A 13,671-nucleotide genomic window follows, 5' to 3' on the forward strand; every position below is an offset into this window, starting at 1 on the left:
TGAGAGAGACAAATGCTGAAAAATAGGGTTAGCAGGGTTATAAAGCAAACCCAAAACTACGTGGTTTTGGTAATAAGGAGAGAAAAAAACAAAAGGGCATCACTATGGATCGAACCTGGGCTGGGATTGGTGGAATTGAGCGTGTCCTTGCCGCTAGGTTACCAGGAGCTTTCTTGATAATATAATATAATTGTGTTTTGTACAAAACACAATTTCACTATTTCAAAATTAGAACTGAAATTTTGCCTCGTGTACTGTGTATGGTTGTGTGCATATTCATATGTGCAACAACAATTTTCTTTAAAAAAGATTGAACATGTGGCAAACCAACTACTTCCTTATTTAATTGCTAGTATTAAATTTATTTAGAGATCTTTTTCGAAATTCAATTAATTATTTTTTAATTATGTTGTGCCTAAAAAAATTTAAGATGGTCACAAATATTTTTTAAATTTATATATAATAATTACTTTTTTCCAAGTTAACTAGCGGTACCAAAAAGAAGGAAAATAAGTATTATTTAGAGGAGTTGAAAAAGTAAAAAATTATTTAATTTTTTTAATTATATATATAGCTCTTCTTTAATGGCAAAATGTTGTCAACTCTGTCGTGCCATTAAATTATAAAATGGTGTTTTTCTTAGCAAAAATAAAATAAAAATGATAAAATAGTGTTGTTTAATGTAAAGTGGGCTTTCCATGTTTTAAAGAAAGCAAAATCATAAACAACAACTAAAACTATTCTACTAATAAATTTAAGAATGGGCATTGGGTATTGCCATATTGATATCAAAGAGAGAGTCAACAAATCAATTGTTAAACACAAAGTAAGCAGGTGCAAAAGTGAGAAAATTATTCAACTATGTTAAACGAATTGGAAGATAATTATGAGACACTAAAATGACAGTTGTAGGGATGAAGGCCCAGGGAAGGATGTTGGGCCGTAGGCCTTGTCTGAGGACACTTAGTGGTCCAAGGACATAGAGGCAACAGGGAAGGCATAAAAGATAGAATACCACGAACAAGTTATAGCTGCAAGAGTTGTGGAAAATAGTCTAAGGAGGAATGCCTCATCGGCTAATCAAAGCAGAGGTGAGGAGGATTGGTTTGCCATCAAGGGCAACATTCCAAAAGGTTCTACTAATAAGGGTAAACATCATGGAAGCATAAAACGAAGAGAGGCTGTGAAATATCTAGGAGAAAGCTACTACCACCGCATTGAATACTTTGCAGCTAATCTCCTAGCCACATTAACGTGGAAGTGATACCTGAACAGTGGTCAGTAGCCTTACAGCTACTCCCAAAGACTTCAGGAAAGTGTTGATGGGACAGGGATCAAAGCCAACATCTTGACCTATACGTGGATGATGGAGAAGGAGAAAGGAAGAATATATAATGAGGAAGGAAGCCCCTTACAAAAGAAGAGGGTGGAAGAAAGAGAAGAAAAAATGTAGTAATAAGAACAAAACTTGTAACCCAATTGAAGAAAAGGATATATATATATATATATATATATATATATATATATATATATATATATATATATATATATATATATATAAGATTCACTCTCCTCGGACTGTGCCGATGACGATTTATTTCGTGCAAAATAGTTGTATTCTAGTTCTTCATTTCATCTCGGCTCACTACGATCATTGTTTGATCCATTAAAACCTAGTCTCCCAACCCATTCTCTATAAATTTATTGTATTGCTTTGGGCCTCAATCCTTCTTCCTTTAGGCTTAGGAACCAAATCAAGTCCTTAGAATAGCCTTACCGTTTGTCGTCATCAACATATATTATAAGGAATTTCTCTCTAAACAGCAAAATGTAATCTTAGGCTGTGTTTGGTTCAATGTAAATCGAATTCCAAGTGTAAAATGAATGCAGGGGAGAATGAATTCCCGTAAGGAAAATGAAATCTAAGTGTTTGGTTCTGCAATGGAAAATAGTCTGGAAAACGATTTTTGGTGTTTGGTAACGTTCTAAAAATGCTATTTTCCTACAAATGCTTCACATTTTCTCAACCATATTCTCAGTTTCCAAACAAATTTTATAACAGAATAATTTCAAAATATACAATCAACACAACCAAAAATAAAAATAAAATCATTTATTCACAATATATACATAATATACTCAATGAGAGGAGGAAGAAAGAGTGAGAGATAGATCGGGAAAGAAAGAGATCGGTATCAACGGAGGACGGCGGTGGCCAGATTGGGAAATAGAGAGATTGATACCAACGGAGGACGGTGGCAACTAGATCGGGTGGGTGTGGATCGGACAAGGTGGGTGTGGGTTTGCCGAAATGGGGATTGAGTTATGTGGGTAGATGGGTAGCTTGGATGTGGATCGGAGCTCATGGAGCTGGAGGAGGGTAGCTTTGATGATGGTGGGGGTGTTGATGGCGGTTGTGGATCGGAGACATGCAGCAGTGGAGCATGGCGGTGAGGTTGAGTGGGTGAGATCTCGTAGGTGCTAGGGTGCGATCTTGGTGCGAACGAGCCGATGCTAGGGTACGATCTCGGTGGTGCGACGTGATCTGGGCAGAGGGGGCAGCACGATCTGTGTTGGCCTTGGCTTGGCTGGGCGGCCAGAGCTTGGCGTCGGACTGTGTGTGGAGTTGAGGTTGGTACGTGGGCTAGAGCTGAAATGCGGTTGGTGTGTGTGTGAGAGGAGTGTGTGAGGAGTGAGCAATTCCGGAAAGCATTTGAAGGTAAAATAGGAACGGAAATGATTTTACGGGTTGGCAAGGATTTTTTTGGTCAAACTGAATTCTATTTTCAAGTGGTGCCAAACATGGAGCCGGGTGTAAAATATTTTTCGGAAATCATTTACTCCCAAAAGAAACACAGCCTTAAAATCCTATGGATTTCTATTTCTTTCTAAATTCTTTTTAATGTATGTTTTGTACGTATATATGAAAGTTACAATTATATTTTGTAACATATTCTAAAGTTATGTTAAATTTCCTATAAAAACTTTTTTTGTAGCATAAAATTTTCTATAATAACTTAAGTTTTCTAGTGGCAAGTTTTTAGGGGCAATAGGCTTTAAAAAAAATTGTGGGACAATAAATTTAGCTTCATGGTTATCCTCTGTGAAGTTTGTTAATATAACTTTCTTCAATTTAGATGTTGTCGTCTCGTGGATGGCATAGATACTCTAGTGGAAAACTTTTTATTTATTTATTTATTTTTAAATACTAGGCTAAGTGGAAAGTTGAAAAGCTTAGTGGAAATTATCTCATGGTTTGCACTCGGTTTTTGTTTTACTTTTTTTTTCTTTCCTATTTAGAGTAATTTCATTTGGGGTTTTTTTATTAAGGCTGATTTTTATTTTTTGGTCTCTCTATGATAAGTAGGAATAATTTTATGACAAAAGGCAAAGGGTGCAACCAAAATATAGAAGTACACGGATAGGATGACTTAGACATTTAGAAATTGAAAATGAAGAGAGTAAAAAATAATGTGGGGAAAAAAAGTGAAGGCTAGGAGCAAGGAAAGTATGTAATTGACATCAAGATTATTTATATTAGAGCTGTTTTGACATCAAGAGGGAGACTTGAACTCTAGCTTTTGCCCCCCACACCCCACAAGCACTTATATCTGTGGAGTGACCATCGCACCAAGGGTGCGCGGTGGTAATGACTATGCTTCTTGAAAATGAATAATGGGATCACTCTGCAAATAACATAATTGTTCATTAAAAAACAGAACATGCCAATTAATGAAGGGGTGTCCAAAAAATCGAGGCTGGTAATAACAAGTTAATTTGTTCCATGCCTTCTCATGAAATGACTTCATTGGTTCCATTTCTTTTCATTGAATTGTTTGTTGATTTTTCAAATTTTAGAGAAAAACTTTTACATTTATATATGGTAAAAAGTAAAAATGTCACCAGTTAGGATTATATTGGGCTTAATTCTTTGCAGATTGTAGAGTATGTATATAACTGCATTGTTTGTCAATTTTTGATCTTTGTGAATGATGTTGTCATTAATCTTTTCCCTTTTGTACAAAGGTCAAACCTTTCACTATGAGAATGCATAATGAAGATACTACAAGGCAATGCTTCTACCCTGGCTATAGATTTGATTATAAAACTGTTTTATAAGACCTTAGTCATTTTATTTTATAAGACTCTGTTTTTAATTTTTAATTGTTATTTTTTGATTGACTGAGTAGCTTCTAGAGAGAGATGATTATCAACCAATTTTAAAAATATGATAAATGATTAGATTTAGACCCTAATGTGATTATGAAAAAAGAGATTGACACGATCATTTGTTTACGAAGTGGAAAACCATAGGAAAACTTCTTAAATGGAAAAAACCACTAAGGGGACACCTTTAAGGCACAAACTCTATATAACCTTTACAAGCGTGCCGCTTGCCTTCCTATTGTAATTGTCCTAGAATCTTTGGAATCCTTCAATAGTGATTTCCTCCAATACTCCTTGCTTAACTATTAATATTACAGATCAATGAGGCAATGCATGTGATAGGCTGATAGCACCGTTTCCATTCAAACTTGACATTATATTTTTATAATCTATTAAGGTACTAAATGTCTGAAAACAAGAACATAGAAAAAAGAAGAAGAATATATTAACAGTATTTGTTGATTTCCATAAGTAACATTATTAACCTTTTGAACTTTGTCTTCAATACTAGGATTGCCATTGAGACACCTCTAATCAAATAGATGGTGGGCAATCCATTAACAAATGTACAAAAAGAAATTGCAACAACCAACAAAGCTTGAATTGAGAAGAAAGACAGTGACATAAAGGTAATTAAGAGAAAAAAAAATTTATCAACTTGCGAGGTCACTCGCACTAGATTCTTGACCACATTCCTTGTACTCACTTGACTCCTCAGAATTAGAGTTACCATGACGTCACATGGCTTTGTAATCTTCCACTATCACTGTCGTAATGGCGAAATTATTTTGGGGAATATCGAAGCCCTCATGAGGAGTGAAGCCATTGTTTCCTCTCTTAGCCATAAATGGGTTGAAATCTTTTGCTTGTTTCTTGTATACAATACACAACTTGCATTTCTTCACCTTATTTGATAGTCCACGTCCATTGTCTTACTTGAAAGTACTTTTTTTTACAAACATAGGTATTTAGGTTTCTTTTAATAAATCTGGGATTCAATCTCCGCCTACACTAAAAATCGATTGGTATCTTGGTTTGATGATAAAGAACTATTATCAGGAGTGAATCTCATAAGTTAAAACTCTCTCTCAAAAAAAGAAAAAAAAAAGATTTCTTTTAATATTTCACTATTCACTAAGGCATGTACAATCTCCTTTCCCATAAACTCCCATACACACTAGGTTATTACAATGTAGGTTATTTGAAAGTACTAACTAGTTGGTTTGTGGCTTTTACATAGCCACTTGACCAAGTCCACTGTTTTTTTTTTTTTTAAAATAAAATGTTATCTACAAAATTTATTTTAATATATATACACACAAGTTGATAACAAAAATAATAATTTAAAGATAGCAAAAATATTATTTGATTAAATTTTTAAGTATTTAATTGTTAACCTAATAAATAATATTTTTAGTTGTATTGTGTTGATTTATCCCATCCATTGAATAAAATAGCGAATACATTTTCCAGGTTTAGACTAAAATACTTTCATAATTTTCCTTTTTTTGAGAAAAGAATACTTTCATAATTAAGTGAAGGTGCAATAATACATGTTATTAAGCATGGAATAGTGAATTTATAGGTAAGATTGAAAATTGAAAATTCACTTTTAATTTCTACATTTAGATCATAATTTTTTTTTTAACTATTCAATGTTTTACTCATTCCCTTAAAAGTTACCATGACTTTGGAGTGTAGTTTGTGATGTGTTTTTGTGTTATAACTTTTTTTTTTCTTCTCTTCCTTGTATATGTTTGTTTCTAAAAAAAAATATTCAATGTTCTAGTCTTGCAACTTGCAAGACCTTTTAATTTTTACATCACGATAATTGCAACTTGCAATGCAATTATTTCACAAAATCCAATCCCATCTTTTTCATATGATAATGGTTGCATGTCCAATCAAGACACGACCGTATGATTTTAATAAGACTATATTTTCATGCGATTCTCACTTTGGTCCCTATCTTTTTTTTTTTTCACTGCCTTTAGTTCCTATTTAGAAAAATGCCTTTCATTTTCGTCCTTTCCGTCAGTACCCTAATGGCAAAATCCTACGTGACAAGAATGTATCGTTGACACACTAAATGCTGACGTCAGCATTAAAAATGCCACATCATCTTTAAAAAAAATTTATGAATTTTAACTAAATGAGAAAAAGGAAAAAACAGAAATAAAAACAAAAAATAATATAAATTGAGATCTAGTTTTATTCTTAGCAAAAACAAACAAGTACACGAACTCAGTCATTGTTTTGTTGGCAACCAAACACAATATCAGCTGAAACACACACGATTAGCCAAAACCCATAAATACCATAGATTGGTTAAGAAAAATTAAAAAAAAAAAAAAAATCTAATGTGAGATGAGAGAAAAAACCTAGATTGAGCACCCAAAATTTTCAAAACCCAAAGAATACAAACCTAGAAAATTAACACAAACCCAGAAATTTCAAGCACAAACCCAGAAAATCAAAAACAAAAACACAAGAAAATCGGCACTGGGATGGGTCACTGGGGCTATTGTGAGAGAGTACGACTCAAAACGCCTCGGGAAGGAGCACCTCAAACGCATCGGAAATTTCACTTTTTAGCAAATTTCTCTACCTCGGACCCATTTCTTCTCAAACCATCATAGCCCTGCTCTAGTAAATTAAAATGAAAACCCATCATAGCCATGCCTCATACCCATAGTTTTAAAAACCGAACCGGTCAGTCCGATCGGTTCAACCGGGAACCGGCCTTAAATCCGGTCCGGTTATGACATAAAACCGAAAATAATGCAAAAAACCCTGAATAGTTCTGAGCGGCCGGTTCAACCTTAAGAACTGCAAAATCGGCCGGTCGAACCGGGAACCGGTCATCAGGCAAAACTGTGTCGTTTTGCCCTAAAAAATTAACCCTAACTCCTAAGTTCCTAACCTATTAGATTCAGCTCTCTCACAGTCTCACTTCTCCTCAGTCCTCACGCCTCCAGCCTCCTCATTCCTCAAGCTCTCAGCCTCTCACAGTCACACTCTCCCTCACGCCCTCAGCCCCTCATGGCTCACCCCCTCACGTGCGCGCGCGCGCACGCCCCAGCCCTTCGCCCCCTCGCACTCGCCCTTTCTCAGCCCTTCGCCCCCTCATGCGCCCCTCGCCCCTCGCGCTCGCCCTCTCTCAGCCCCAGCCCCTCGCCCCCTCGCGACCCACCATCATTCTCTCTGCCTCGCCCTTCACTCCCTCAGCCTCTTTGCCTCGCAACCTCACCCTCTCTGCCTCGCAGCCCTCGTCTCTCCACGCATGCCGCCACGCCCACCATCACTCTCTCTGCCTCCACACATAACGGCGTCTGCGACCTGATGGAAATTAAAAATGGGTATGGTTCAATTTCGTTTTTCATTTTTCCCTTTGTTTTTTCATTTCAATTTCCCTTTCTTTCTTTTCATTTTTCTTTTCTTTTTTCACTTAAATTTCTCATTTCCATGCTTCAATTCTCGTTTGCAGGAGAAATTTATGGTTGTGATCGTGGACTCTGAAGTCTGAAGTGCTGGGCTTTTTTTTTCCTTTGAAGTGCTGCTCTCTGTTTCTCGGCTCGGCTTCATCAGGTAAAATTCTTTCCTTTTGATTTTGCTTTTGATCATGTTGTGGATTCTCTGTATGATGTGGATTTGTTGTGGATTTGATTTACAGAGATCATTGTTTGTGAAATATTTTTTATAGAGAATTATACGATTGTTTGTGTATGTCACTATGTTGATTGTTGTGTTGATGAATTTATTTGTTGATAAAATAGTTGCTGCAAGTCTGAAATTGTTGAGTGAAATTGAGTCCGCCTCTGTACCATCTAATGAACATGCTTCTACAACCGGGTCTAATGCTAATTCTTCACCTGTGAGAGCGAAATGTGATCCTGCATGGGATCATGTGACTAAAGAGTTGAAAGACGGAAAAAGTAGTTATAGATGTATACATTGTGGGAAAAGTTATAAAGGAGGGGGCATCAATAGGATGAAAAGACATCTAGCTGGAATTAAAAGTGATGTGGCTGCATGCATGGGTGTACCTTATGATGTTAGGTTTCAAATGGTTGAGAATTTGAAGGAAATTACTAAATCTAAAGAACAAACAAAAAAGGATCAAGAAGCATCTAATTATTCGCCATTAGAGGACTCACCAGAATGTGAAGATGTCCAAGAAATTACTCCTAGAGGTAGGAGGTTATGTAGGGGAAATAGAAGTGGTGGTCCTAGTAGTTTTCCATCAAGATTCAATTTTGGCAAGAGAAAGGTTGGTGACGTTGGTGACATTGGTAATTACTTCGCTCCTAGAATAACACCGGGAGCTTAACCTTCTATTAAAAGTGTTTTTGCTGGCAAAGAAAAGAAATTAAGGGTTGATATGGCTGTAGCAAGATGGATGTATGATGCTTGCATTCCAATTAATGCTGTGAATTCTAGTTATTATCAACCTATGCTCAATGCTGTAGCTTCTTATGGTCCTGGATATAGAGGCCCAAATTATCATGCCCTTCGAGTGCCTTTGTTGAGAGAAGCAAAAAGAGAAGTCCAATTGATTGTTGATTCTCATTGTTCATATTGGGTTGACACTGGTTGTACAATAATGGTTGATGGGTGGACTGATACTAGGCATAGAACATTGATTAATTTCCTTGTCTATTGTCCTAAATGAATTGTTTTTATACGCTCTGTTGATGCTTCTGACTTGGTTAAGGATGCTATTAATTTGAGTAACTTGTTTGATGAAATTGTTAATTAGGTTGGTCTTGCAAATATAGTACATTTGGTTACTGACAATGCTACAAATTATGTAGCTGCTGGAAGAATTTTGTGTGGAAAATATAGGAACATTAGTTGGTTACCTTGTGTAGCACATTGTCTAAACTTAATTTTTAAGGAGACTGGGAAGATGGATCATGTAGCTAAACTTGCAAAGCATGCATCCAAGATCACAGTGTTCATCTATAATCATGTGGCTTTGCAAGCTTGGTTGAGGACTAGGAAAAATTGGACGGAAATTGTGCGTCCAAGGCCAACTAGGTTTGCTACTACTTTCATTGCTTTAGGGAGTCTTAAGGAACATAAGTATGACTTACAAGCATTGGTGACTAGCAAATTTTATGTTGAATCAAGATATGCAAAAGATAAGAAAGTAAAGGCAGTAGTGAAAATCATTCTTGACAATCAATTTTGGAATGATTGTCATGTAATTGTGCATATTATGTCACCATTGATTCGTTTATTACGCATTGTTGATTCTGATGAAAAACCAGCTATGGGTTATGTATATGATGGCATGTATAAAGTAATTGATGGAATCAAAAAAAAATTTAAGGACAAGAAGAGACTATGGGAGCCTTATGTTAATATTATCAAGGATCGTTGGGATAATCAATTCTATAGAGATATTCATGCTGCTGCTTATTGGTTGAATCCTGCATTCCAATATGACTCATCTACTTTTAATAAGAGGCTAGAGACACAATCTGCTGTGACAGATGTTATTGGATCAAAAGTTTCAGTTGGCCGATTGAAGATGGTGGAGGAATTAAGGCTATTTCGAGAGTGTGAACAAACTTTTGGAACCCAACTTGCTCAAGAATCAGCCAAGACATCTCAGCCGGGTAAAATATTATTTACTTTAGCTAATTATGTTTTAAAGTTCATAGCTCTTTTTTATATTTTTGGGATAAGTGTGTTTATTGATTCATTGTATCTTTGTTTTGTGTTGTATAAGGAACTTAGATGAGTGGTGGAAGTTGTTTGGATCTTGTGCTCCAACCTTATAAAAGTTTGCAATTCGGATCCTTAGCCAAATAGCTGCCTCTTCAGGATATGAGCGGAATTGGAGTGTTTTTTAACAAATACATAGCAAAAGAAGAAATAGATTGGAGCATCAATGACTTAATGATCTTGTGTATGTTCATTATAACTATCGATTGAAAGAAAGGTATATATTATATAATCTCTTTTAACTAACATTGTTGTGGGAAAATATGAGTGATTCACTAATTTGGTCAAGTGAGTTCTTTGTGATTGTGAAATATAAGTGATTTGGTTATCAATTATTCATTATGTTCATTTTGTGATATAGAGTCAAAAGGAAGAAGTTCAATTTTGATCCTATTGATTATACAAGTATCGATAAAACTGAATTTTGGGTAGTGGAAGATGAGGAACCTCCATTTCTGGATCATGAGGAGATAGAGAATGCATTATATGAAGAGGGAGCTCATCCAATCAAAGAAGGGTCTTCTAGTCATGTACAAAGAGGTTAGCTTATAACAATTCTTTGCCTAATTGCATATTTTAATTAGACTATTTATAATTTATGATAAATGATTATTAGAATCGTTATTTCATTTATTGTTCTTTGGTTTTGGAATTTGTATAGATATGGATAATGAAGTGATTGAGAATGATGATGACATCAATTTGGAATCATTTGGTGATGAAGATGATGCTCCTCCTGGATTTAGAGATAAAAATCATCCTATTCCTATTGAAGATGAAGAAGATGAGGATGAGGATGATGATAATGATGCTAATGGTGGAGCATTTGGTTCACATGATAATATTGATTTCAATTTTCTTCATAACAAATGATGCTTGAGTCTTCAAACTTATTAGTTGTTTGTTTGAAACTTTAAAACTTATTTGCTATTTGGATGTAATGAACTTATTTGTTATTTGCCATTTGGATGTAAATATAATGACTAATGAACTTATTTATTTGGTTTTGTTGAAAGTTTATTATGTTAAGCACGATTTTTTTGTAATGTTTTTATGTTAAATTCTTTAAAAAATGTTATATACTTCTTAAAAATTTTTATTAATTATTTATATAATTTAAATAAATAATAATTAAATTATTTATGACGTCATCAGTTCGACCATCAGGGTCTGACCTTAAAACCGGTAATTAGCTGCTTTTCCGGTTCGTTCACTGTACCGGTTTTTAAAACCATGCTCATACCCAAATCAAACAATCAAGTCACAACATCAACAACCAAACCAAACCAAAGCAAAAGAAACACAGATCAACCCAACCACAAATCAAACAAACACAATTCAACAAAAACAAAACCCACACACGGTGACCACGATGGCAACGCACCACCAGTGCTACCCAACAATCCACGACAATGACACATGCTTAGACGCCAAATCACGACCCAGCCACCACCTCCACCCAGATCGTGACCCAACCAACTTGAATACTCCACACCCACTGCCTAATCAACCAACCCACACTTAGACGACCATCATCAATGGCGAAATCAATTAACCCAAGACAATTTTGACTAATTTGGTTGCAATTGAGAGAGAGAGAGAGAGAGAGATGCACAACGGTGAACTCCAGAGATGGTGAACGGTGGTTTGAGGAAGGAGTAGCACAACTTGAGTTTGTCCATGGATGTTCAAGCCGTGAGAGAAAGAGAGAGAGATAGCAGAGAGTGTGAGTGAGGGAGAGTAGTGGCCAGTGAGAGAGAGAGAGAGTCAGAGACTGTTTTTAATTGTTTGCTTCTAACTGGGTTTGTGTTTGTTGGTTTTGTGTTTGGTTGACAAGGAAGATCTGTTGTTGGGTTTGTGTTTTTGGTTTTGGTCTTGGTGGAAATCCGTTTGTGTTTGTGTTTTTGTGTTTGGTTGACAAGAAAGGGCAAGAAAATGCTAGAACATTTGGGCATGTGTTTTTACGTGGATCTATAGTTTAATTTTTTGTTCTTATTTTTTGGGCTTGTGATTTTTGAATTTTAATTTTGTGTTCTTAGATTTGGGTTTGTGTTTTTGTTGTTCTTGTTCAAGACACACTTAAATCTCAATTTATGTGATTTTTGGTTTTTAGTTCTGTTTTTAATTTTTTTATTTAGTTAAAATTTATAAATTGATTTTTTTAATTTAGATGCTGACGTTACATTTTTTAATGTCAAAATAAAAAATTTTATTATTATTTTAATAGTTTCGTCTGTAACGTAGAATTTTGTCGTTAGGGCATTGACAAAAAAGACGAAAATAAAAAGTGTTTTTCTAACTAGGTACTAAAAATGATGAAAAAAAAAATATAAGAACCCAAGTGGAAATCGCATAAAAATGTAGAGACTAAAATGAGTTTTTCGCCTTTTAATAATCTAGGAAATGAATAGTACAATAAATAGTTATTGAAATTGACAAGCAATGAGTTGAAGAATTTTTCTTCAAATTAATTTGATAAAAAATTACATTACCTATAACAATGATTTATTATTTTTGCTCCTCGGTACCTTTAACAATGAGTCCAAAAAATCTAGTAGCATAAAAAGAGTATAATTTTTGCCATAATTATCTACGTGGCAAGTTATGAATGGTGAGTAAAAAATATTAAGATCATATGAAAATGACATGTAATTAATCGCAATCTGTCATATAAATTAATTAGAATAAAAATTATAACTTTTTAGGTAGTGCTAAAATTACTCCAACAAATTTTCAAGCTTAGCCTACTTTCCACGTTTTTGAAAAGATCATTATGGCGTGGACAACATGCATCATTACAGTAGAATCTGAGGTACTGGTAGTAACTTTCTTTCTTTTGGTCAAACTTAACTAGGTTGGCAAGGAAGGCTTATGAGTAGTGTGACCCACACTCTACATTCATGAAAAGAAGACAATAGGACGTTGAGTAATTCCTGATGATTAGAGCACTAGCATGGGTTGTAAACACCCCCTAGTTTCTATTTTGCATCTAAAAGCTCAAAAATTACCCACCATCCGAGTATGAGTTCTTAAAATTTTTTGCAACCTGTGAGCAGTGGGTTTGTATATATAGAACCTACTATTCACTTGGTTGTAAAATAATAATATTATTTTAATGGAAAAAGATTAAAGAATGAATAAAATTGAGATGGTATAAATAAAGAAAAAATAAAGAATGAATAAAATTGAATATTTAAATGAGATGGTATAAATATAAAAACTGGGATGTTGGATGTATTGTAAAATGAGTTAGTATAATAGATAAAGTAACTTTTAAGTTGTAAAATAGAATTTTTTTGGCCACTCAGATGCTAGTGCTCTTAGGTATAAGATTCGGCTTAATTACAAGATATCCAAATTTTCTTAATACTTTTTACAACTCTTGAGATAGTGTGTTTTGCTTATTGATGTTAATAAAAGTGATGTTGGAAATACGAACATGTGATAATGATGTTGATGTCATCCCTTCAATTCTTTCACAACTTGAGGCCTCAACTCTTAACACGATTCCAGCAACTCTAGTGTGAAAGGGAGCAACAATGCATTTGATGCAACATGCTATATATACTTGGAACCAGAAATAGAATTTAAGCAGAGGTTTTAGCCGGACATAATAAAAAATACAAGCATTTGAGGTCACTAACATTCATCAACTTGTTAGACAACATTCTTTAGGACATGACTATGAGCTGGTAATAAGAATAATTGTCTCATAGCGTAATTTCTTAAGAGTTGAATTGTACATATATGGTGGGGGCCTCAAACTGAAGG

The 13,671-nt window shown here is 34.8% G+C and overlaps 1 protein-coding gene across 1 annotated transcript; it reads left to right on the top strand.

Annotated features, from left to right (window-relative positions):
* The first annotated feature begins 8,548 nt into the window (after positions 1 to 8,548).
* LOC142619492 (uncharacterized) lies at positions 8,549 to 10,773 on the top strand. Its single transcript, XM_075792611.1, has 4 exons — positions 8,549 to 8,821; positions 8,927 to 9,732; positions 10,262 to 10,440; positions 10,562 to 10,773. The coding sequence occupies exons 1-4, from the start codon at positions 8,549 to 8,551 to the stop codon at positions 10,771 to 10,773; spliced, it is 1,470 nt and encodes a 489-aa protein (XP_075648726.1).
* Positions 10,774 to 13,671: the final 2,898 nt, after the last annotated feature.

Source organism: Castanea sativa, chromosome 12 (genome assembly GCF_040712315.1).
Source record: "Castanea sativa cultivar Marrone di Chiusa Pesio chromosome 12, ASM4071231v1".
In the NCBI taxonomy this organism is placed as follows: Eukaryota; Viridiplantae; Streptophyta; class Magnoliopsida; order Fagales; family Fagaceae; genus Castanea; species Castanea sativa.

Coding starts and splice junctions, on each gene's coding strand:
- LOC142619492 (XM_075792611.1), top strand. CDS start 8,549: ATGGCTGTAGCAAGATGGATGTATGATGCTTGCATTCCAATTAATGCT. Junction 8,822..8,926: donor GAACATTGATTAATTTCCTT/GTCTATTGTCCT, acceptor ATTGTTAATTAG/GTTGGTCTTGCAAATATAGT. Junction 9,733..10,261: donor GAATTAAGGCTATTTCGAGA/GTGTGAACAAAC, acceptor TTTGTGATATAG/AGTCAAAAGGAAGAAGTTCA.